The sequence below is a fragment of the Citrus sinensis genome, chromosome 8 (assembly GCF_022201045.2).
Source record: "Citrus sinensis cultivar Valencia sweet orange chromosome 8, DVS_A1.0, whole genome shotgun sequence".
Classification (NCBI taxonomy): Eukaryota; Viridiplantae; Streptophyta; class Magnoliopsida; order Sapindales; family Rutaceae; genus Citrus; species Citrus sinensis.
The window spans coordinates 6,428,996-6,455,418 of record NC_068563.1 but is presented as its reverse complement, the minus strand read 5'-3'; the positions used below and the strand labels follow the sequence as shown (position 1 = coordinate 6,455,418).

Below are 26,423 nucleotides of genomic sequence, written 5' to 3'. Positions count from 1 at the left end.
TACCGAGAATTTACTTTATAAAATCTTCATGTGCATTATGTTAATTGTCAATATGTTATAATTTAATTATTTAAGGTTTATGCTTAAATAATAATACATAAAATTTAAAAATAATTAGTGGAAAATGTAAATCCGGCCGACCATTGACGAGAAACAACATTCTTTAGGAACAGCACGTGACAGAAAGCTTGCAAGAGCCGCAAAACGGCAAAAGGCCCATTATCCATGCCGTTTAACATTTAAAATTATCAAAACGACAAATCATGATTCGGTGCGGTCACGTGCTTGGTCATGCACTTCTCTAGTTACAATGTTACTGGTTTTTTGACACCCAACTTAAATTATAAAATATTTTCAAAGCTATTATGATGATGATGATGATTCACGAACATGCTTAGCTGCATCCCATCAACTACTATCTGAATCTTTTTTTTTTTTTTCGAAATAATATTTTAACACTTAATAAATTCTACACGTTAGTGTAATATGCTATGTTATCATCAAATCTTAACTTTATAATACTATACTATTCGTAATATAATTAAAAATTTATCGAGACCTGCACTGATATAATCTATTTAAAATTTACTATCAAAATCCGTTAGAATAAAAGAGATATCTACTTTCAAATTATGAAAATTATGCTTCTCCGATGCAGGGATAGATTAGATTTTCAAGCTATATTTGATGAAATTCTAAGTGGCTCCACAATAAACTAATGTCCGCACCTGATAATTCTTATTATTGCACATATGCCGAGCTATAGCGTAAATCATAATCACTCATCACTAGATGTCATGTTAGGCCGTTAAGCCTTTGAATTGAAAGCTTGTCTTTTAACACAGATTAGTAATCTCATAATATCAGCAAGCAATAATTTTACGGTTATGGTTATCTTAGAGCTGTTCTAAGATAGAGAATGAATCACAACCACACATGTAAAATGATAAATAATAAAAAAAAATTCATTATAACTTTGATCATGTGGTTATGAAAATGTACTCTATTTTAGAGTAGTTCCAACATAGTCGGACCCTAATTTTAATGGTAATGCATGCAGCAGCTCCTAGCAATTTATCAAAATCTGCCCAAGTTTTCTTATTAATGAAGAGACAAAGTTATGATTGTGATCAGAAATTATTTGGTGCAGAAGCAAACCCGTCATCTGGTTGTTAACCAAACAAGGAGCAGGTCCCTTTAAAATATTATTACGTGCAGGGCCCTTTAAAATATTATGTGATTCATATAATGCAAGATTTCATAAGTGACCTCATTTGACAGAAACCTCTAATCTCAACTCCTATCAAGTACCAAATTCTAATCATTTTTGGGTATGTATTTTAATCATTCTAATGAAATAAAAAGTAATTTTGTAAGTTAAAAAATTAATCAATCAGTATATGAGTATGTATTTTAGAATTCTACTATTATTCTGTAAATTCTGGTATGAATTTCAAAATTGTTAGGTGGTTAGTTTGTATTTTTGGGATGACATGTGGATACCAATATTAAAAAGACAAGGACCCATCAGGTATGGCAGTGGCACCACACACCTTTTGGTGATCTCCTTATCTTCACCACACACCTTTTGGTGATCTCCTTATCTTTCTTTCCAATTATTAAAGTTAGTTTAATGTGATCCACATATCACTAGTTTTTCAGCCACTGTAGACATTGCCACTGGTGTGCTAATTGAAAATTTCAAATTTCTCCCAGTGCTTCTTGTTCCTTATTCATTTTTGGGGTAATGACACATATTAGACCAAACTTGAAAATGTGGCTCAATGATAAAGCTTGAATGTATAGCCCAAGCTATTATTTCTGGGGAGGAGAAAAAAAAAAAAAAGACACATAATATTATGCCCTCTCACATGAAATGTGGATTAAATAAGTACTAGACGAATATATGTTTGTTGAACTGCTTGATCACTCCCTTAACTTTCAAAAAAATAAAAAAAAATAATAGAACTGCTTGATCCCAAGTTTAAGCTATATAGTAACTTCTCATTTTCACTGCAAGCAAACATTACATTGAAAGTTTTAAAGTAGCAACTTCACACATTACCTCTGTAGTTTTCTTTCCCTCAGGAGGCAACTAAGTTTCATTCGTTTGCTAACTAAGCTTGAACTGCGGGTTTAACTTGAAGGATGCAGCAGCTAATGATAAATTACTAATGAAAAGTGATGCATCTTACAGACTTTGGGTCATGTTTCAGCATAAAATTCATCGATGATGGTTCGAACTATCAATGGTATCCTCACTACATGTATACCATCTTCCCAGAACAGATTTCCAAAGGAGTATCTACCTTGAACTCTTAGCCGGGAATAAAAAGTTACCTTAAACTTCAGCTTCTTTCTTGTAGAATTAAATGTCAATGTTGATGGCTCTACTCTAACAGTAGTTCCTGCAGGAGCTTGAACACGAGCAGTATAGACAGAGTTCATGGGACTGACATTTGTAACTTGTCTTGATACAGTTATACTCTTCTTGAGCTCAGGGATGGTGATTGAAGGCAGATTTAGATTTACAAGGAACTTGGTTGATTTATCATTGCATGTGGTGGAAGCTCTATTCATTAAGCTGATGGCAGAATTATTATACCCCATGGCACAAAGGAATCGAACATAGTCTGATACTTCCATGTCATATACTAGGCCAGGATCCATGGCTTTATTGGGATCGACATGGCCTCCACCGTAGTCAAATGGATCAGCCTGCTTGTGAGGAGCTCCCTCAGCGACTATGCTTTGAGCATATTCATCTTTTAGAGAAGCTGGCCGAGATTGACGGAAGGAATATTAGCAATGTAACTACTGTTAATAGGTTGATAGGCTATAAGAGCAATTGAAATTTCAAATTTTATGAAATTTCAGTTTTCACCTGTTGTCACAATTGCAGACTTGATTGCAGCTGGACTCCACGTTGGATGAATAGCTTTCAAAAGGGCCACAATACCAGATATATGGGGGCATGACATGGAGGTTCCGGATTCAACTTTAAAGTTAAATTGCGGTATATAATTTGGAGTCACATGATCAGTTTGTTCAAGATTTGAAACGGGTGACCAAGATGCCAAGATATTAACCCCCGGAGCTGCAATGTCTGGCTGCACAGCAGTGCAGCTCCACAGCACATTGAAATAAGCTGATCAAATGAACTACATAAACAATACTCATGTAAACAAGATGGCAAATACCTTCAATACTGAGGGAGAGAGAGAACTGGGTCCTCGAGAAGAAAAGAAGGCCACTTCAGGTGATATTTGTTGCCCAATTACTGTCTTTGTGAAGCTAAACTTGACTATAGGATTTCTGCCGCATAAAAATTAGAGTCAAGTGACAGCTAATTTGCACAACCATAAACAATAAGTACATATTTAGAACATCACCGTGGATTCACGGTCACAATCACAAACATGAAGCCGTATAGCTTATATGCATGGAAAAGCAAACAAGTATATCTTTAGAACATGCCTATGGTCACCACTGAGTTTCTACCTGTTTGCTTCCATGTAGGTGAGAAGAGATGTTCCAATTGCAAAGTCCACTTGGATATATGGAATACCGAAGGAAAAATGAACATCCTTTGTGGGAAACTTAGCAAATATGAGACCAACACCCCCAGAATCCAGTACAGTTCGCGCGGCAGTTGCAGCTGACCTCTGAAACTGTGACTGGAAACAAATAACAATTTTTCCTCTCACTAAGGTCGCATTCAGGGTCCCTGATTCACAGCTTCTGTTAAGAGTGCATGTTATTAGAATCTTTATTATTTACCAATTACCACAGACTAGGATGTTCATGCAGATATCAAAGCCAGCATGAAGCAAAAGAAAAGATGTTTTACCTCGCGCTACCTTCATCTGCATCAAATGTGGCAATATCTTTCCCAATCACAATAGGATAAAACTTGTTCAGATCCTCTTTTCCATTATAAAAAGCCTGACCCTGTTTGAGAAAATAAAACTTATTTCTAGGCTATATGTATATGAGTTGGTTGACAATACAAGAGTAGCTTCATATCAAGCTGAAATTCCGGCAAGGATGTTATAATTTTGTTTCAACAGCACAAGGAACTTGATTAAATGCTACTGCATGACAATAAAATTAATTTTGCTATTCAAAATATTCAAGCAGAAATCTGCAATTTGATTTGAATGATCTTCATTCAAATTTGTGTTGGTCAACTTGAACACAGAATGGAAAGCTGTTTCATAGAGTTATATCATATAGAACAAAAAATTCCAACTGATACATTTTTCCTCTCGTACAAATCATCACATGTTCTGAATTCAACATGCATACCATGATGTAACCAAAACCTTTGCAAAGAAGTATAGAATTAGAACTCATTGAAGAACTAGTCAGTCCACTAAACTATCTTCAGAATGGCATACCAGTAACTTGTCTAGTCTTTTTGAACTACCAAGATCAGTTGGAAACTAAATGCCACCAGTATTATAGTTATTCCTGTGAATCTCAAAAAAACTTCTTATGCAGATACCTTAAACTTTCTGAAGCTACAAACAACAATGCTATCAGTACGTATTCTATTGATACCTTAGTTAAAAAAATTCTTCGGAATTCAAATTTCTATCATGAGACTGAAAAGGGCAAATTGCCAAAAGCATATCCATTTTTCAAATATGAACAAATTTATTCCTTTTTCATTTTTTTGTGCAAGTTATGCTGAATTTCATGGTTGAAAAGGAAGTTAGATTGTACCACAACAGTTTGATTGTTTCCCATTGTAATAGCAGTAGGGAAAGCTCTATCAATGGTGCTTGCTGCAACAGTTATAACCCACGGGGCAGTATTTATGACCGTTTGAGGATAAGGACCAGAATTCCCAGCAGAGCATACTACAGAAATTCCTTTTGCTACGGCATGGAAGGAACCAATTGATATTATATCATCAACATATGTGGAAAGTGGAAGTGATGAACCAAGAGATAGCGAAATCACATCCACACCATCAAAGGTTGCGTCATCAAATGCAGCCAGAAGGTCAGCTGAACTGCAGCCACCAGGAGCCCAACAAATTTTATAGATAGCTAACCACGCCAATGGAGCACCACCTCTGGCCAATCCTTGTGCTAGTCCCAAAAAGCTTGCATCTTTTACCATACCACCAGCTGCAGTAGATGATGTATGAGTACCATGGCCCACAGCATCACGGGGAGATAAGAATTCAACTCTGTCGCTTGAATTTAGCTTTCCAAATTCAGCTTCATATCCTTTAACATACCAACGTGCACCTATAATTTTCCTGTTTAAAAATTTCCACACACTAGCACTATTAAGCCAATGCCAAAATCAGTCAAAACATAAGAAAAAGCAAAAAGTATAATCTTAGACTATTTAAACACTATTCTGAAAATCCAAGACTTGGATTCTGTCTATGTGAGTCAACTGTCACCTTGAAATAATCGAACCCAAGATAATTAAGCTAAATTAAGATTGCATATCACGATATATTACATATTAGTCAAGTAGAATTCATAAGTGAATTATGCTCTGCCTAGTTAAGTAGAATTATATTCAAGTCATGATACCAAAATTTAAATTACAGTTAAGAAACAGTATCATAGCACCAGGCTTTGATATTGCTTTAGAGGTTATAATGAGTACAGAAATGAGTCAAACCTATTACAATTGGATCGATTAAATCCTTCTCCTTCCTGGCATATCCCATTCCATCGAGGTGGAATTTCTCCCATATTCTCATCTTTGAAACTTTCAGACTCTGGCCATATGCCTGCACAGCAAGCAGTGATAACAAGCTTAGTTAAATTCCTTTAATCACGCACGAAAATGTAGCATTTTTTCACCAACCAGTATCCATGACACCAATTATTGATCCAGCGCCTGAATGGCCTTTCGAAAGAATTCCATTCTCAACATTAGGCTTTAGTTGTAGAAAATCCCAGCTCCTAGTTGTGTGCAAACTAAGTATCCTATTTGGTACAACATGGACAACACCAGGGAGATCTGCACAAACACATCGGACAAAACGTGTCAATAGAAAATATTGGTTAATAAAACAAATTTAGATGGCTAAAACATATTTTCTTCACCAACATTATAACACCTGCTGTTAACTTGGCTTGAGAATGTGTTAAGACTGCAGCAAATCCAGAAAAACCATGCTTGTAGCTGTACAGAATGGATTCCTTAGCAGCTTCTTTGCTGTCAAATTGAAACTGCTAGTTATCACCTAGTGTTGTTTCACAATGATTAGTCCCCTTATGGTTTCTGTAGCGAATGCCATTCATTATTGTTACGAGGGGAAAACAGAGAGTTAAAAAACTACCAATTGATACAAATTAAAAATGAAGGTTAGGTCACATCTGCTCTCTCTGCCACAGCACAGAAAAGAGCTGTTTCTGAATAGAAATTTGGTTAACACTTCCAATTTCCAACCAGAAAGCACAAAATATACGTAAGTAGATAAGTTCATTGCGATGTTCAAATTGAGCATAGGCTAGGAAGAGCACAAAATAGATTGTAATTACTAATACATGGAAATAATGACACCCACTTCATATTATCAAAGATATTAATAAATATTGAAAGCAGAACAAATATTTTATTTTCCATGTTCACCACACAGTAACAAACATTTTGCCTAAGGTTTATATGATAAAAATATGACAGGTAAATTCAGCTAAAGAGAGTGAAATATAAACCTTCCAAGAATATCTGAAAGAATCTGATGGTGCGAATCCTGAACCAGCTGAGGCTCATCCCATCTTCTCTCTCCCATATAAACAATGTAAACCTGTAATAATTGAGCACAAAACCGCAAATCCCATCAACAAAAATAATAGCAATAACAAAAAAAGAAGCATTAAAATAACCAAAACTCAAGCTCACACAACAAACCCACATTGCTTGAAGCAGTTGCTAGCGGCTGACACACAGCAAGAACAAGACAGATGATGCTAAAAAGCCAATAAGAAGCAGCAGGAGCCATGAATGATCAGAAGAGAACTGAAAGATAAATGAGCCCCCGAAAAGACATATAGTTCACAAAATTCAATAATTCATATCCAATGATGAGGAGAGTAAATGCTTTAATGGGCTTGTATGCTTGTGAGTAGGGACCACGTAACATAACTGCTCCACTGTCAATAGTTAAATTGGCATTCACATCAATGGTGAATCCATTTAATGCACCACTGACTGAAGTAGATGATACAAAAGACAGATGTACGTCATAATTTATGTACGTCTCTCTAGCCTTGTTTGATTGGTTAGAGAAATGTTGAAGATTATGAATTTGGAAGGGAGACTGGGACCTGTCTTTGTCATGGAGAAATAAAAAACACACTACTTCAAAGATTGACTTGAATTCCATTTGTGGGATAAGGGGTAGTAAGGTGATATCACATCCTTTCTCTTTGTTTTGATTTGTAGTTTGTGCATATACCCAACCTATGAAAACTTGTTCTGATTTGCAGTTTGTGCAAAACAGCCAATCTATGAAAACTTCTGGGAAGATGCATTGTCCTTTCTTTCTTATTATTTATTTACTTTTATTATCACAATAGAACTATACAGTCCGTTGAAAATTTACATAGCACCAACACATCACATCAATCATATGTCCCTCTTAAGTTGTTTTTTGATAATCCGCCTAAAGTCCACTTAAAAAGATTCAAACCTTCAACATTAAGATGAGGTAAGAAATTGTCAACTGTTAAGAAAAGAAGAGTTTGATGAGAAGATATATGTTGATTTCTATCTAAAGAAAAACTTCGGTGATAGGGGCATGTTCATCCAATACAATTTTAATACATCCACGTTTGTTTTTTAGTTAATCAATCATGAAAATTAGAAAAAGAATTCCAAACATTTGGCGTATATATTATTAGAGGATTTGGATTCATTATTGAGCTGTGCCGATGTCCGATCTTTTAAAAAAATAAAAATTAGTAGTTATTCGATTAACATATACAGATAATCAGATATTAACTATATGATAATATAAATATATGCATGACAGAAAATTATAGAAAGGGTAGATACAGTCGGCCTTAGGTTTAAATCTATCTCCTCATGCCCACTAAAAAAATTAATCATATGACTGATGTTGGGGCAGAGTAGATGTGAACCACGGTTCATATTTCACACGTTACAAATTTTGCAAATTTTTATTTGAAATGGCATTACAAATGTAATATAATTTCCACACCCATATACAGTTGGGGAAATTGGCAACTAAATATACTCATGCTAGCATATCTATACCCCCATATTACCATGCAATCATTTCAAGTCGGTGTATTTTACTTCAACTAGTAAGGACACTTGTTCTGATATAACAAGTTTCACAATCCAATTCTACTCACAACAAGAATGAGGCAAGGAAAAGAACAAATCATCGTCGGCAATGTGCTAAGTGTTTGTTGAGGATGCTCCATTTCATATTACTTCTGGTTGGCCTAAATCATCAAACAGAATTTCCATGTACCACATTCAATCAATCTGAAAAAAAGGTTGCATCATGCAGAAAAGTTATCACAGAAAAAACATATTTATAAGGGTAAAAATTTGAACTGTGCCGTAAAGTCGATGTCTCATATAAATATGAATAGACTTTTGATTGTGTAATATACACCAGTGATTTAAAAAAGAAAAAGAAGATATTTTATAGGATTTATAGAAAAGAAAAATGCCATACACAAGCAGAGCCTAAAGAACGAGCATTTCTACTAGTTGCTATTTTCCCACTTCATTACTTCCAAACAAAATAAGGAAATCGAGAGAGCGAGAGAGAGACCTCTTAGGAGGAGAACTCCTAAATTTCCATAATAATGACTGAAATTTACATGATGCAACAATGACTCCATCGAAAGCATTGACCATATGTCTGCAAGTAGCACCTGTGAACATGACATCATTATGTGAAACTCCTTTATATTTTGTAATATGAAGGGACTCTCCAGATCTGGTTTTTAGGCAGAAAAACCTTGCTACTAAATCAACATTCAACTCACCCACTTACTTTTTGTCTATTGAATTGTGGAATTGAGTTTAAACTAATTTCGTTCTTTACAAGTAAGTCCACAATAATTGAAAGTATAGATGCATATGGCATCACATTTCTCTTATCCATTGAGCGAAGAAGTTCAATAACTTTTGATGTCTCATTCTTTCGAATGAAACTCGGCATAAGCGTAGTAAATATGACACAATTGGGTGCCACACCCTTTACTTCCATATCAAGAAATAAATCATGTGCCTTGTCCATTTGCTCATCGTTACAAAGCGCATGGATCGTGATGTTATATGTTACTACATTTGGCATTAGGCCTGCACGAGTCAAACTTTGAGACAGTTCCCGAGCATTTTTCAGTTTGCCTATTTTACACAATCCATCAATAAGGCAGCCGTAGGCCACGATATTAATTTCACACTTGAGAATTATTCATTTATCCACGTGTTGTAATTAGCAACATTACGTCTGCACCCTTTATTCCCCATAGAAAAAAAATATTTTCATAGCACGATCAAACCCATCTATTAATGGGTTATGGACAAAAGCATCTGGACGCACACCACCCTGAATCATCAGGTCCAACAACCTAGTTGCTTCGTCCATCTTTCTGTTTTTACAAAGCTCATCCATGATCACATTGAAAGTCACAACATCCGACTGTAACCCCCGATCCATCATCTCAATAAACAAATACTCTGCCTCATTCCCATCATTAGCATAACAAAAGCCGTGAATCAAAGAGTTATAAGTAACCACATTGGGGTTAATATTCTCATCCTTCATCTGCAGAAACAGTTCCTTAGCCTTGTCCACAAAACCTTCCTTACAAAGACCATCGATGATGGTATTGTATGTAACAGTGTTTGGCTTACAAACGACACCAAATTCCCTATTTCCATTAGCCATCTCTTCAAATAAATAAATTAAGAGTGACGATTGTATGGCCAGTTCGACACAATCCAGTAATCAAAGTATTGTACGTAAAAGCATCAGGCTCACAACCAAACGCTTTATGTTTCGTAAACAATGCGGCGGCCTCCATGATTCTACTCTCCGCACGCAAACCTTTAATCAAAGATGCAAAGGTCGCAGCATTTGGTGTAAAGCAAGACCTAAGGATCCTCCCAAAAGCTACAAAACCAAGAGACACCCTACCCATTTTGCGAAAGCAGTTAATCAAGATACTGCAGTTGAATTGAGTCTCTTGAAGAGTAAAAGGACAATATCATAATGTTTAATCCTATCAAGAGACCACTAAACAAAATGTTGAAGGAAGAGACAGGATGGGGAGTAGGGTGCATATGAAGCATGTAATCGGAGATACAAAAAGCTTCATCAGGAAAATAGAAGAGAAATCTGTCCCTTTCTTTCCATTCCGATTATTAACTAGTAGGGTATCGTTAAGTTTACAAGTAGGATCCGTTACTTACCTTTCGGAACATGACAAATGACGTCTCACTGTTTGATTGGCTCAGTAATCATTAATTATTAAATTTTATTGTTTTTAATTTAAATGGTAAAATTTATTTAGATGATATACAAATTGTAAATTAAAGTGTCAATTTTCTTACATTATCCTCGTACTCAAAACATAAGTTTACATGAAATTTCATGTCTAGATACGTTAAATGGCCATAATTATTAAATGATCTGGTTCTGTCAATCGTTTAAAAATAATTTAATTTGTAATATTTAAAATAATTTAATATGTAATTAGGTGTCAAAAAGACTAAATTATCCTTACAAAATGACCATTCCTATGTCACCTGTGTTTGTTTTTATTTTGTTATTTTACAAGGATAATTCTATCTTTTTTGTAGATGACTGATATAAATTATAAATTTGTGAAATATAAAAAAAAAATTAAATTTTTTTAGCATTTTTTAACATAGGGGTTGATAACTTCCTATATTATAAAGAAATTCTTTTTTCGTATAAGACCTGCTCACTATCAAATCACTACAAATTAATAATTGGCATTGATTTAAATCTCATTTCTAATTTTTTGTAATACAAGTAGAAGATCTAATGTATTATTTTTTGTATCACAAATTCATATGACATCCGGAGGCTTTTCGTGAAAAATTGTACCCAATATTATTTATTTATTCTTAAAATCGATCTCTGCTTAGATCTTATTTCTAAATTTCAGTAATACGGAAAGAAAATCTAGTGTGATATTCTCATGATAATACGAAAAATTATTTAATATCAAAATATCAAATCACTTGCAAGTGGTTTTTTTTTTTTTGGAAGATGGCCTCCATTCAACAATTTTCTTTGAAGTCATAAATATTTAATTAAGGGAACATAAAATGATAGGATTGTTAAAAGAGTTAGAAATAAGGTGCTTTTAGATTACTTAATTTGAAAAAAAATTAAAATTAAAACTTCAGGTTCTTTCCAGTAGAATTAAATATCGATGGCTCAACTCTAACGGTAGTCCCTGCAGGAGCTTGAACACGAGCAGTACGGCCAGAGTTCACAGGACTGACATTTGTAGCCTATCTCGATTCAATTAAGCTCTTCTTGAGTGCAGGGATGCTGATTGAAGGCAGATTTAGATTTACAAGGAACTTGGTTGATTTATCATTGCATATTTGCATGTTATACCCCATGGCACAAAGGAACCGAGCATAGTCTGATACCTCCTTGCCGTATGCTAGGCCAGGATCCACGGCTTTATTAGGATTGACATGACCTCCACCATAGTGCTTGTGAGGGGCTCCCTCAGCAACTATGCTTTGAGCATATTCATCTTTTAGAGAAGCTGGCCGAGTGTAACGGAGGAAATATTAGTAATGTAACTAATGTTAACAGGCTATAAAAGCAATTGAAAATTTTAAATTTAATGAAATTTCAGTTTTCACCTGTTGTCACAATTGCAGACTTGATTGCAGCTGGACTCTACGTTGGATGAACAGCTTTCAGAAGGGCCACAACACCAGATATATGGGGGCATGACATGGAGGTTCCAGATTCAACATTAAAGTTAAATTACGGTGTGTAATTCTGAGTGACATGACAGTTTGTTCAAGAGTTGAAACCGGTGACCAAGAGGCTGGGATAGTAACCCCGGAGCTGCAATGTCTGGCTGCACAGCCCATTGAAATAAACTGATCAAATGAACTACAAAAACAATACTCATGTGAACAAGATGGCCAATGCCTTCAATACTGAGGAAGAGAGAGAACTGGATCCTCGAGAAGAAAAATAGGCCACTTCTGGTGATATTTGTTGCCCAATTACTGTTTTAGTGAACCTAAACCTGACTCTAGGATTTCTGCGCATAAAAATTTTCATCAGTAAGACAGTCAAGTGACAACTAATTTGAACAACCACAAACAATAAGTGTATATTAGAACATTACCATGGATTCATGGTCACAATCAGAACCCAGAAGCCATGTAGCTCATATGCATGGAAAAGCAAGTATGTATATTTAGAACATTCCTATGGTCAACACTGAGAGCTTTTACTTGTTTGCTTCCATGCGGGTGAGAAGAGATGTTCCAATTGCAAAGTCATCCGGACACGGGGAATACTAAAGGAAAAATGAACATCCTTTGTGGGAAACTTAGCAAATATGAGACCAGCACTCCCAGTATCCAGTACAGTTCATGCAGTAGCTGCAGCTGACCTCTGAGACTGTGACTGGAAACAAATAATAAATTTTCCTCTCACTAAGGTTGCATTCAGGGTCCCTGATTCACAACTTCTGTTAAGAGTGCATGTTGTTAGAATCTTTATGGTTTACCAATTACCACAGACTAGGATGTTCATGCAGATATTCCAGCCAGCATGAAGCCACAAAAAAAAAAAAAAAAGCACAATAATAGAAAAAATAAAAAATTGTTTTACCTCGCACTACCTTCATCTGCATCATATGCAGCTATATCTTTCCCAATCACAATAGGATAAAACTTGTTCAGATCCTCTTTTCCATTATAAAAAGCCTGACCCTGTTTGAGAAAATAAAAATTTATTCCTGAGCTACATGTATGTGTGTTGGTTAACAGTAAAAGAGTTGCATCATATCATGTTGAAATGCAAGCAAGGATGTTATATTTTTGTTTCAACAGCACAAGGAACTTGATTAAATGCTACTGCATCTGCAAGAAAGTAAATTTAATTTTGTCATTCAAACTATTCAAACAGAAATCTTCAATTTGATTGAATAATCTTCGTTCAAATTGTATGTTGTTCAACCTGAACACAAAATGGAAAGCTGTTTCACAGAGTTATATCATATAGAACAAAAATTCCAAACAATACATTTTTTCCTCTTGTACAAATCATCACAAGTTTGTAATTCAACAGGCAGACCATCCTGTAACCAAAACCTTTGGAAACAAGTGTAGAATTAGAACTTATTGAACTACCAAGATCACTTGGAAACTAAATGCCACCAGTATTATAGTTATTTCCATGAATCTGAAAATAACTTCCAGCGCCTGAATGGCCTTTTGAAGGAATTTCATTCACAACATTTTGGTTGTGTGCAAACTGAGTGTCCTATTTGGTACAATACAGACCACGGCAGGATGATCTGCACAAATGCATCATACAAAACGTATCAACAGAAAATATTGGTTTATAAAACAAATTTGGACAGCTAAAACAGATTTCATTCACCAACATTATAACACCTGCAGTTAACTTGGCTTGAGACTGTTAAGACTGCGGCAAATCCAGAAAAACCATGCTTGTGGCTGTACAGAGAATTGATTCCTTAGCAGCTTCTTTGCTGTCAAATTGAAACTGCTAGTTATCACCTAGTGCTTTTCACAATGATTAGTCCCCTTACGGTTTCTCTAGCGAATACCATTCATTATTGATAGAGGGGAAAAGAGAGAGTTATAAAAAACTACCAATTGATACAAATTAAAAATGAAGGTTAGGCCGCGTCTGCGGTTTCTGCCATAGCACTCAAAAGGGCTGTTTCTGATCAGAAATTGGTTAAAACTTCCAATTTCCAATCAGAAAGCACAAAAAATATGTAAGTAAATAAGTTCGTTGCGATGTTCAAATGGAGCACAGACTAGCAAGAGCACAATATGGATTGTAATTACTGATGCATGGAAATAATGACATCCACTTCATTTTATCAAAGAGATTAACATAGATAAATAGTGAAAGCAGCACAAATATTTTTATTTTCCATTTTTCAATTTTCGCCATACATTAACATAAACATTTTGCATAACGTTTATATGATAAAAATATGATAGGTAAATTCGGCTAAAGAGATTGAAATATAAACCTTCCAAGAATATCCGAAAGAATCTGATGGTCCGAATCCTGAACCAGCTGAGGCTCATCATATCTTCTCTCTTCCATATAAACAGTGTAATCCTGTAATAATACAGCACAAAATCACAAACCCATCAACAAAAATAATAATTGAAAATAACCAAAACGGAAGCTCACGCAACAAACTCACATTGCTTGAAGCAGTTGCTAGTGGCTGACACACACAGCAAGAACAAGACAGAGGATGTCTAAGAGCCAATAAGAAGCAGCAGCAGGAGCCGTGAATGATCATAAGAGACCGGAAAGATAAATGAAACCCCCAAAAAGATATATAGTTCACAAAATTCATATCCAATGATGAGGAGAGTAAATGCTTTAATGGGCGTGTATGCTTGTGCGTAGGGACCACATACATACTTGCTCCACTGTCAATAGTTAAACTAGCATTTACGTTAATGGTGGATCCATTTAATGGATCACTAGTGAAGTAGATGATACAAAAGTCAAATGTACATCAAAATGTATGTTACCTATCTCTAGCCTTGCTTGATTGGTTGGAGAAATGTTGAAGATTATGAATTTGGAAGAAAGACTTGGACCTGTCTCTGTCATAGAGAAATAAAAGTGCATTACTTCAAAGATTGACTTGAATTCCATAACTGGGATAACAGGTAGTAAGGTCATGTCACATCCTTTCTTTTTGTTTTGATTTGCTGTTTGTGCATATAGCCAATCTATGAAAAATTTTGGAAGCTGCATTTTCCTTTCTTTCTTCTTATTTATTTATTTAATATTATAATATAATTATACAGTCTGGAAAATTTACATAACACGAATTTATCACGTCATTAATATGTCCATCAGATGAATAAGTACCACATTCATACTTATTTTGAAAATGTCTCATATAAGCTGCTTTTCTGTAGTTCACCTAAAATCCACATAAGAAAATTCAAACCTTTAACCTCAAGAATAAGGCGAGAAAGTGTCAACTACTAGGTCAAGAAGTAATTGATGAAGATTTCAATGTATTTTTTTTTTTTTTGGTTCTTTTTAAACATCGATATCAACTTGCAAGTTAGGAAATTATCCAAAGGAAAACTTGGGTGATAGGGGCATGTTTATCCAATACCATTTTAATACATACACATTTATTTTCCAATTAATCAATCATGAAGACTAGGAAAAGAATTCCAAACATTTGACATATACTTATCAAAATTTAATTCAATATTAAGTTGAACTTTTCATGCCGATGTTTTAGAAAAATATAATTAGTAGTTATTCAATAAAAATACATAAATAATTAGATATTAACTATACAAAAATATAAATATATGCATGATAGAAAATTACAAAAGGGTAGATAAATGGGTTGGGCTTGGTAGAAATCTATCTCGCCATGCCCACTAAAAAATTGAATCATATGACTCAAGTTCGGGAAGAGTAGATGTGAACCACGGTTCAGATTTAACAAATTACAAATTTTGCAAGTTTTTCTTTCAAATGACATTAGAAATGCAATATAATTTCCACACCCAGACGCGGTTGGCAAAATTGGTGACAAAATATACTCATGCTAGCTTATCTATACCAATTACCATGCCATTATTTCAAGTCAGTGTATTTTACATCAACTTGTAAGAACACTTGTGCTGACATAACAAGTTTCACAATCCAATTCTACTCACAAAAAGAATGAGGGGAGGAGAACAAATCATAGTCAGCAATATGCTAAGTATTTGTTGATGACGCTCCATTTCATATTAATCCTGGTTTGCCGAGATTATCAAACAGAATTTCCTTGTATTCACATTCTATCAATCTAATAAAAAGGTTGCAGCACCCGGAAAAGTTATCACAGAAGAAACATAAAGATATCCTTCCAATATTTATAAGGATAAAAATCTGAATTGTGCCATAAAGTAGATGTTTCATATAAATATGAGTAGTCTTCTGATTGTGTAATACACATCAATGATGAAAAAAAAATATGATATTTTATAGCATTTATAGAAGAAAATGTCACACACAAGGAAATTAAATGCTATTTTCCCATTACATTACTTCCAAAACAGAATAAGGAAATTAAGAGAACGAGAGAGAGACCTCTTAGGAGGAGAACTCTTGAATTTCCATAATAATGACTGCATCGAAAGCGTTGGCCATGTTGATGAGTGGTACCTGTGAGCATGACATCACTATAAAACACTCCTTGTTACATGGTAATTTGGGCAATTATTAGTATCATTCAGACCACAAACTATCTAGCATTTACCATGCCAAAAAAAAAAAAAAAATTGTCTTTACAAGATTATTTTTTAGAGGAATCAATGAAGCTGAGAAGACAAGCTGTGCTATTAATTGTTAATAGAAATAAATGATGAACGCTGATTGAAAAACCTGATGACATAATTAATTTGGCATCAATTCCCAATACAGTTGGTAATCTCATATACTTGAATTACAAATCAGTTCAACTGGAAGTTCCCTATATCAAAGACAACCAACTTAACTATCAGAAAGTTTGAACATAAACGTTGTACCCTCACAGGAGGGAAACAAAATGCCATTTTATTTAGAGAAGAAAAAGAGGCCATAAGGAAAAGCCTAAAAAATTTGCACTTCCAGCTAATGAGAAGGATGTGTTGCAGAAGGAAAACTCATGAATTGAATAATAAAAATGTTATTTTACAACATAAAGTTGAAAGACTTTAAAACTTATCTGTTGGACAAGAAGTTAGCAATGTCTGCAAACAGAATCCATGGACAGAACCTAGGAACATGCCAACATTAGACAACGCTCCTTTACATGTTGTAATAAGAATGGGATCCTCCAGATCGGGTTTTCAGGCAGAAGAAACATGCGACTAAATCAATATAAAACTCACTTTAACTTTGACTCTTGAATTGTGGAATCGAGTTTAAGCTAATTTCATTCTTTACAAGTAAGTCCACAACAATTGAAAGTGTAGATCCATCTGGTATTACATTTCTCTCATCCATTCTGTGAAGGAGTTCAACAACTTTTGATGTCTCATTATTGCGGATGCAACCTAGCATAAGCGTGTTAAATGTGACACAATTGGGTGCTACACCTTTTGCTTCCATATCAAGAAACAAATCATGTGCCTTGTCCATTTTCCCATCAGTACAAAGCGCATGGATCATGATGTTATATGTTACAACATCTGCTATTAGGACTCCACGAGGCAAACTACGAAATAGTTCCCGTGCAATTTCGAGTCTGCCGGATTTACATAATCCATCAATGAGGCAGTTGTAGGCTCGAATATCAAGTTCACACTTGAGAATTCTCAAAGTACGAAATAGTTCAACTGCCTCTACAATATAACCATTCTTGCAGAGCCCATCAATAAAGGTTCTATATGTCCAGGTATCAGCTGCCACGCCATCACGTTGCATCTCATCAAACAGCTTGAAAGCACGCTCAACCTGGTGTATTTCAAAAAGGCCAGTAAACAAGGTGTTATATATAACAACATCTGGCTTAATTCCTTTAGAGAGCATTTCGCTATAAAGGGTTAACGCTCCCTCTATTTCCTTATTCTTGCAGTAACAATTTATCAAAATACTGTAACTAAAAACAGTATGTTTGCAACCCATACTCTCCATAGAAACAAATAGTTCCTTCGCATGATTAACTCTACCAGTCAAGCAAAACCCGTCCATTAATGTGCTAAAAGTAGATGTGTTGGGATTCACTCCTCTCAAAATCATCAATTCTAACAGCCTACTTGCTTCATCCATCTTCCCATTCTTGCAGAGCTCATCCATGATCACATTGAAAGTCACAACATCAGGCTGTACCCCTTGATCCATCATCTCAATAAGCAAACAATTCGCCTCGTTCCAATCATTAGCATAACAAAAACCGTGAATCAAAGAGTTGTAAGTAACCACATCTGGGTTAATATTCTTATCCTTCATCTGCAGAAACAGTTCCTTGGCCTTGTCCACAAAACCTTCCTTACAAAGACCATCTATAATAGTAGTGTATGTAACAGTGTTTGGCTTACAAACAACACCAAATTTCCCATTTCCATTAGCCATCTCTTCAAATAAATTTAGAGCAACAATTGTGTGGCCGGTTCGACACAATCCATTAATTAAAGTACTGTACGTAATGACATTAGGCTTACAACCAAACGCTTTGAGTTTCGTAAACAATGCGGCGGCCTCCATGATTCTACTCTCCGCACACAAACCTTTAATCAAAGAAGTAAAGGCCACAGCATCTGGAGTAAAACAAGATCTGAGGATTCTCCCAAGAACAACAAAACCATGAGAAACTCGACCCATTTTGCAAAAGCAATTAATCAATATGTTGTAAGTATAAAGATCCGGAAACAACCCAGTGGAATTGAGTCTCTTGAAGAGTGATAGGACAGTATCATAATGTTTAGTCTTAGCAAGACAACCAAACAAAAGATTGAAGGAAGTGAGAGGAGGCGGAGAAGGGCGCATATTGAGCATGTAATCAAAGATACAAAAGGCTTCATTAGGAGTAATAGCAGTAATATCACCTTGACCTGATGATTTGCACCTTTCTTTGAGGAATTGTTCGAGTGAGGCTCGGTCTTTGACTGTCAGTCGCAGCGACTCCTTCAGTTTAGCTGTTGTAGTCGGATCTGAGGGCTCATTTTTCGAAATTGAAGATTTGGGTTTTCTGGTATGAGGGAACGAAGAGGAGAAATTACATCTAAGAGCTGATATTGAAATTGAAGTAAAATGAAAGGAACAAGTTGAGGATACGAAAGCCATTGGAGAGCTTTTGATTATTTGGGGTTGAAGAAGAAGAAAAGAGTTACCAAAAATAGAAGAAGAGAAACATATGCCCTTTTCCGAATATTAATACAAGTGGGATACGGACCAATAGGCTTTGGTAAAGTGAGAGAGTACCGGTACTTAGAATAATGAGTATAAGGTTCGAGCCTTTATAAAAATATTTATAGAGTTTATTTATAATTCTTCTTTAATTATCACATAATTAAATAAAGTCAGTCTATTTTTTACGAAATATGAGTAGAGTAAACAGTTCTTGAATATTTGAGAGGGTTTAAAAAATTTGGACAACGCTTCAAAAGAGTACATGCCACAATGAAGATCTCAATTGTAGAATCTGCGTGTAAATATTAATTGTAATACCTACAATCTTATATAAACAGTATTCAAAAAAAAAAATACAAGTGGGATACGGTACTTTCAATGATGCTATGCTTTTGGAACCGTGACAAATTGTGTCTCTGCGTTTCTAATTTAATTTAAATAACGAACTTTATTCAGTTGGCACATAAATGTAAATTAAAGTACCAATTATCTTACATTATCCTCATGCTCAAACATGATTTGACACGAAATTTTATGTTTAAATATGTTAAATGACCATGGTTATTAAATGATCAGGTTTTATCACTCATTTAAGAATAATTTAATTTGTAATATTTAAAATAATTTAATAATATGTAATTCGGTGCTAGTAATAATAACATCAACAATAACTACAACAAGAATATAATTTGTAATATTTAAAATAATTTAATAATATATAATTCAGTGCTAATAATAATAACAACAACTGAGGCAAGAATAATCATCATTATAACCGGCAATCAATAGCAGTAGGCAATAACGATGATCAATAGATAGGAGCAGCGACAGCAAGCAGCAACTGCAACAACAATGATCGACAATAATACAAATATCCGTGAGGATTATCGGTAACAATCGATCTTTGCTCAGTACTCATGCGATTTTTATTTATTTTTTAAATATTTAAAAGAAGGACAAAATGAAAATTATTACAATTGGATGGGGTAGTATAATCCGTCTCGAAAATGAGATTTAGATTTCAAATCCCCCTTGAAAATTAGAAATCCAAGAGTTAGTCATAAATTGATGTGAGGCCAACAAATTTAATATCCTCCTCTTTTTCCGAGTAAACAAGTTAATGAATCTCATTCCCTCATTTTCATTTCCACTTAATAAACACATCATTAGATACATACATCAAGATTATTTAAATATTTTTTCTGCAACTTTTTTGATGTTTGAAATAAAAAAAAAATTTCGTGTTATAAAAATATTGCTCCTTATCTATTTATTACTTGCCATATATATATATATAAATGACTAACGTAGGTGTCGATTGAAAGAAGCTTAACTTTTATTAAAGGGTAATGATGCAGCCATAAATTCTTGTACAAATTTATTTTGTACAAACTGATGTGGCGTGATAAGATTAGTTAAATTAAATATCACTTAGCCCACATAATTTGTTTTTATTAATTTATATTTTCATTCAACCAATGAATTAATGCCACATCAGTTTGTACAAAATAAATTTGTACAAGAGTTTGTGGCTGTATCATTACTCTTTATTAAATAACAAGGATTAAAATTAGGGTTCCTCTATGATGCTGTAAATTTTTTTTACAGCATTAATAATGTATTAATTGTGAACCATTAGATCTAATCAATGGTATAAATTATTTGTTCTAACAAAATAATTTAAAAATAATGGTAACGGTTCAAGTGGGTAGATAATTTTTGTAAAATAATTGTGACCACCCTTAAAGTTTGAAACAATTTCACTTAAATAGTATATTTTATTTAAAATTACTTTTCAGCCCTCCTTTAAATTTGTAATATGATAATTTCTTTTAAATAAACCTGCCAAAATCAGTTACTATTAAGTATAAAATATAATATCAAGTAGGTTATTTAACACAAAATCTTGTAATAATTTGTATTGTATGAATTTAATTACAAACCATTAATACCTAAACAATAATGATAATAGAAAGTATTGCAATAAACTATTTTATATGTGTTTTATTAATAATACTATATGAGTCAAAACAAATAAGAAATATTTTATTCACCAATTATTATTGAAAAATATAGACGTCTATATAACTATAGAGTGAGAAATATTTTGATTAAAATTTTTATCAAAAAATTAAACTATTTATTTCACGCAATTCAATGGTGGAGAATATAACATTATGAAATGATGCTTTGACTTTCAATATCAACCATTAGACTATGAGATATCAGTGGCTCAAATATTGTGCCAAAATTTTAAGTTAAAGTATCCCAAACATATCTTTATAATGGAAATATAAAAACATACAATGATTTTTTTCCTCATTTTGTCCATTAAATATTATTTGATGTAATATTTTATTTATTGTCACTATTAATTATCATAATGAAAGTAATAACTCTTCGTGGCATAAAAATTTTATAATTACTATCAAAGAATAATCATAAAATAATTTTTCATGATTCATAAACTAAAGTTAATTAGGAATATGTGTTAAATTTAACTTTTATGACATTAATAAAGTGGCATTTGAAAATAAAATGAAAACAAACTTGTGAAAGTTAAAATTTATAAGGTTGAGATAATTTCCTACCATGTCAATAAAAATCTAAAAACATAAATGATTTTCTTTTACTTTTTTCCCACGTAAATATTATTAGAGGTAATATTTTATTTATTATCACTATTAATTATCATAACAAAAGTGATGACTCTTAATAACATAAAATTTTATAATTACAATCAAAAGATATCAATAAAATAATCTTTCACGATTCAAAAACTAAAGCTTATTAGGAATATATATTAGATTTAACTTTTATGAAATTAACAAAGTGATATTTGAAAATAAAATGAAAATATATAGGCTTATAAAACTTAAAATTCCTATCATGAAAGGATATTAATTGTAACATAAATATAAAGTTAAGAGAATAAATATGTTAAATAGGTATTAAAAATAATACATACTTCATGATCAATTATACAATGACCCTTAATATTATATAAAATAATGAGTATTTTAATATATGATATTAAATTTTATTAAAACATGTGTGATCAAGTAATTTTTATGTTACAAGCAATCTCAATAATGAGTTTATTAATGTAATTATGACATTTACTTAAGTATATGTACTTAGTTGTGTTATTTATTACTACTATATCATATATAAATTTTGTAATTGCAACTTATTTATTTGATTTGTGTTAAATAACCTACCATTATATTTTATACTTCATGGTAATAGATTTTGGAAGATTTATTTAAAAAAGATTATCACATTTCAAATTTAAAGGAGAATTGAAAAATAATTTTAAATAAAATATGTTATTTAAGTGAAATTGTTTCAAACTTTAAGGATAGTCATAGTTATTTTACAAAATTCTTCACCCCTTACACATTTGTTAACCGTTTACCCTTTTTTTTTACTACAAATATTGTGTACCATTGATTAAATCCAATGGTACACAATTAAACACATTATTAATGCTGTAAAAAAAATTACAGCATCATAGAGGAATCCTTAAAATTAACTTAAGCATACAATTTTTTCACACCATCTTTCACTTCTTCGACTCCGAAGTAGGAATAAAAAATGCAGAGATCGAGTAGGATCAACTTAATTCAATAAAAGAACATAAAGTTTTCTCCAGCATTCAAGTCTATTTAACAATGGCCTCTTTCTAACAATCGCATTATAAAGGTAGAGTATATATATGTATCATCAAAAGTCCATCCCTGGCAAGCATATATGCTTTTGATAAATTTTATCTTATCATATTGTCTTCAATCTTCATAGAGAAAAGTTTGTCAGTTTCAAGAAACTATGTCTTTCCAATACATAGTATAACAAATACCAATACACACAATCATGAGTCCTCATTCAATTGAATGCCATGTAACAATCTAGCATTTTCCATGCCCAAGAAAGATTGTCTTTACAAGATTATTTTTGAGAGGAACCAATGAAGCTGGAAGATTACAAGATTATTGTTAACAGAAATAAATGATGAACACTGATTGAAAAACCTGATGACATAATTAATTTGGCATCAATTCCCAATACAGTTGGTAATCTCATATACTCAAATTACAAATCAGTTCAACTGGAAGTTCCCTATATCAAAGACAACCAAATTAACTAACAGAAAGTTTAAACATAAACCTTGTACTCTCACAAGAGGGAAATAAAATGCCATTTTATTTAGAGCAGAAAAAGAGGCCATACAGGAAAAGCCTAAAAAATTTGCGCTTCCAGCTAATGAGAAGTATGTGATACAGAAGGAAAACTCATGAATTGAATAATGAAAATGTTATTTTACAACATAAAGTTGAAAGACTTTAAAACTTATCTGTTGGACAAGAAGTTAGCCATGTCTGCAAACAGAATCCATGGACAGAACCTAGGAACATGCCAACATTAGACAACACTCCTTTACACGTGTTAATAAGAATGGGATCCTCCAGATCGGGTTTTCAGGCAGAAGAAACATGCGACTAAATCAATATTAAACTCACTTACCTTTGACTCTTGAATTGTGGAATGGAGTTTAAGCTAATTTCATTCTTTACAAGTAAGTCCACAACAATTGAAAGTGTAGATGCATCTGGTATCACATTTCTCTCATCCATTCTGTGAAGGAGTTCAACAACTTTTGATGTCTCATTATTGCGGATGCAACCTAGCATCAGCGTGTTAAATGCGACACAATCGGGTGCTACACCTTTTGCTTCCATATCAAGAAACAAATCATGTGCCTTGTCCATTTTTCCATCAGCACAAAGCGCATGGATCATGATGTTATATGTTACAACATCTGCTATTAGGACTCCACGAGGCAAACTATGAAATAGTTCCCATGCAATTTTGAGTCTGCCGGATTTACATAATCCATCAATGAGGCAGCTGTAGGATCGAATATCAAGTTCACACTTGAGAATTCTCAAAGTACGAAATAGTTCAAGTGCCTCTACAATATAACCATTCTTGCAGAGCCCATCAATAAAGGTTCTATATGCCCAGGTATCAGCTGCCACGCCATGACGTTGCATCTCATCAAACAGCTTGAAAGCACGCTCAACCTGGTGTATTTCAAAAAGGCCAATAAACAAGGTGTTATATGTAACAACTGTTGGCTTTATTCCTTTAGAAAGCATTTCGCTATAAAGGCTTAACGCTCCCTCTATTTCCTTATTCTTGCAGTAACCATTTATCAAAATACTGTAACTAAAAACATTATGTTTGCAACCCATACTCTCCATAGAAACAAATAGTTCCTTCGCACGATTAACTCTACCTGTCAAACAAAACCCGTCCATTAATGTGTTATAGACAAAAGCATTTGGACGCACACCAATCTGAATCATCAGTTCCAACAACTGACTTGCTTCTTCCATCTTCCCATTCTTGCAGAGCTCATCCATGATCACACTGAAAGTCACAACATTAGGCTGTACCCCTTGATCCATCATCTCAATAAACAAACGCTTCGCCTCGTTCGAATCATTAGCGTAACAAAAACCACGAATCACAGAGTTATAAGTAACCACATCAGGGTTAATATTCTTATCCTTCATCTGCAGAAGCAGTTCCTTGGCCTTGTCCACAAAACCTTCCTTACAAAGACCATCGATAATAGTAGTGTATATAACAGCGTCTGGCTTACAAACGACACCAAATTCCCCGTTTCCATTAATCATCTCTTCAAATAAATTTAGAGCAACAATTGTATGGCCAGTTCGACACAATCCATTAATTAAAGTACTGTACGTAATGACATTAGGCTCACAACCAAACGCTTTGAGTTTCGTAAACAATGCGGCAGCCTCCATGATTCTACCCTCCGCACACAAACCTTTAATCAAAGAAGTAAAGGTCACAGCATTTGGAGTAAAACAAGACCTGAGGATTCTCCCAAGAACCACAAAACCAGGAGAAACTCGACCCATTTTGCAAAAGCAGTTAATCAAGATACTATAAGTATAAAGATCTGGAAACAACCCAATTGAATTGAGTCTCTTGAAGAGTGAAAGTACAGTATCATAATGTTTATTCTTAGCAAGACAACCAAACAAAATATTGAAGGAACAGACAGGAGGCGGAGAAGGGTGCATACGGAGCATGTAATAAAAAATACACAAGGCTTCATTAGGAGTAATAAGATTAATATCACCTTGACCTGATGATTTGCACCTTTCTTTGAGGAATTTTTCGAGTGAGGCTCGGTCTTTAACTGTCAGCCGTAGCGACTCCTTCAGTTTAGCTGTTGTAGTCGGACACGAGGGTTCATTTTCCGAAATTGAAGATGTGGGTTTTCTGGTATGAGGGAACGAAGATGAGAAATTACATCTAAGAGCTGATACTGAAATTGAAGTAAAATGAAATGGACGAGTTGTGGATACGAAAGCCATTGGAGAGCTTTTGATTATTTGGGGTTGAAAAAGAAGAAGAAGAGAATTACCAAAATAGAATTTTACCAATAGAAACTCAAACAGCTCCTAGTGAAGCCGCCAAGTGGCCTTTAGCTCCTTTATTTGTCTATTCATCTGAGTTACAATCTTTAAAAATAATAATAATAATAATAAGTTAAAATTTTATTTGACCTTTTCTTTGGGAAATTTCCGAATATTAACAAATACCTCGATAATCCGTCCCCAAACCGCATTCTGCCGTTTATTTTGTAAGTAGGATACATTACTCACAATAATGTTATGCTTTTGGGACCGCTACCGCCTACAAATAATGGCTCCCGATTGAATTAGTTCAAAAAATAGTTAATTATTAAATTTTATCGTTTTCTAATTTAAATTGTGAAATTTATTCAGTTGAATAAAAGTGCCACTTTTTTTTACATTATCCTCCCACACAAACATAAGTCTACTGGAAATATCATGTTTAGATAGATTAAATGACCATAATTGTTAAAATGACCAGGGTTCCTCACTCAATCTAAAAATAATTTATAATATTTAAATTAATTTAACACGTAATTTGGTGCCAAAAGGACTTGATTATCCTTATAAAATTACTGGTATTGTCATTTGTGTTTGTTTTTATTTTGTCATTTTATGAGCTAATTTTATTTTTTTAGTGAGCGATTGATATAAATTATAAATTAAGGTAAAAAACTAAACATGTTAAAGTTTTCGTAGTATTTTTGGACACAAAGTAAATTTAGGGTAAATAACTAATAATTTCTTACATTATGAAAAAATACCTTGATTTTGTGTACTATAAAATTAGTAATTGATATCGATTTACATTGCATTTCTAATTTTTTGTAATGTGGAAAGAAGATATACTGACTAGT

The 26,423-nt window shown here is 33.6% G+C and overlaps 3 protein-coding genes across 21 annotated transcripts in view; all 3 read right to left on the bottom strand.

Annotated features, from left to right (window-relative positions):
- Window positions 1–1,983: 1,983 nt before the first annotated feature.
- On the bottom strand, window positions 1,984–7,262 carry LOC102627783 (subtilisin-like protease SBT3.9). 5 transcript variants are annotated; one of them, XM_006487298.4, is made up of 11 exons: window positions 6,893–7,262; window positions 6,693–6,784; window positions 6,095–6,192; window positions 5,839–5,994; window positions 5,650–5,761; window positions 4,729–5,272; window positions 3,851–3,951; window positions 3,502–3,741; window positions 3,201–3,315; window positions 2,885–3,110; window positions 1,984–2,777 (listed from the first exon to the last, which is right to left on the bottom strand). In XM_006487298.4, exons 1-11 carry the CDS (start codon window positions 6,977–6,979, stop codon window positions 2,206–2,208), a joined length of 2,343 nt encoding a protein of 780 aa, XP_006487361.2. In that variant the 5' UTR covers window positions 6,980–7,262; the 3' UTR covers window positions 1,984–2,205. The 5 variants fall into 5 exon arrangements, with proteins under 5 accessions (XP_006487361.2, XP_015388475.2, XP_024957748.2 ...); XM_015532989.3 differs by having other exon boundaries at window positions 6,085–6,220; window positions 6,893–6,948; XM_025101980.2 differs by having other exon boundaries at window positions 6,095–6,220; window positions 6,893–6,948.
- A 2,219-nt stretch (window positions 7,263–9,481) lies between these two features.
- On the bottom strand, window positions 9,482–9,913 carry LOC107178149 (protein Rf1, mitochondrial-like). The gene has a single exon (XM_052432589.1). The coding sequence runs from the start codon at window positions 9,911–9,913 to the stop codon at window positions 9,482–9,484; it is 432 nt and encodes a 143-aa protein (XP_052288549.1).
- A 1,360-nt stretch (window positions 9,914–11,273) lies between these two features.
- Window positions 11,274–26,423, bottom strand: part of LOC107174920 (putative pentatricopeptide repeat-containing protein At1g12700, mitochondrial) — a 156,233-nt gene continuing 141,083 nt past the window's right edge. Inside the window, exons 1-10 of one of the 15 annotated variants that reach the window (XM_052432962.1) lie at window positions 25,287–25,622; window positions 24,196–24,968; window positions 16,370–17,716; window positions 14,791–14,865; window positions 14,451–14,508; window positions 14,271–14,362; window positions 12,869–12,969; window positions 12,378–12,725; window positions 11,878–12,290; window positions 11,274–11,777 (exon numbers count right to left, since the gene is read on the bottom strand). In XM_052432962.1, coding sequence (XP_052288922.1) covers window positions 17,153–17,716; window positions 24,196–24,968; window positions 25,287–25,524 — 1,575 coding nt within the window. In that variant the 5' untranslated portion in view covers window positions 25,525–25,622 and the 3' untranslated portion in view covers window positions 11,274–11,777; window positions 11,878–12,290; window positions 12,378–12,725; ... (3 more) ...; window positions 14,791–14,865; window positions 16,370–17,152. Of the gene's footprint in view, window positions 11,778–11,877; window positions 12,291–12,377; window positions 12,726–12,868; window positions 12,970–13,154; window positions 13,557–13,646; window positions 13,755–14,270; window positions 14,363–14,450; window positions 14,686–14,790; window positions 14,866–16,369; window positions 19,148–23,142; window positions 23,279–24,195; window positions 25,624–26,423 lie in introns of those variants that run through there. The other 14 variants (XM_052432953.1, XM_052432949.1, XM_052432959.1 and 11 more) reach the window with 14 other exon arrangements.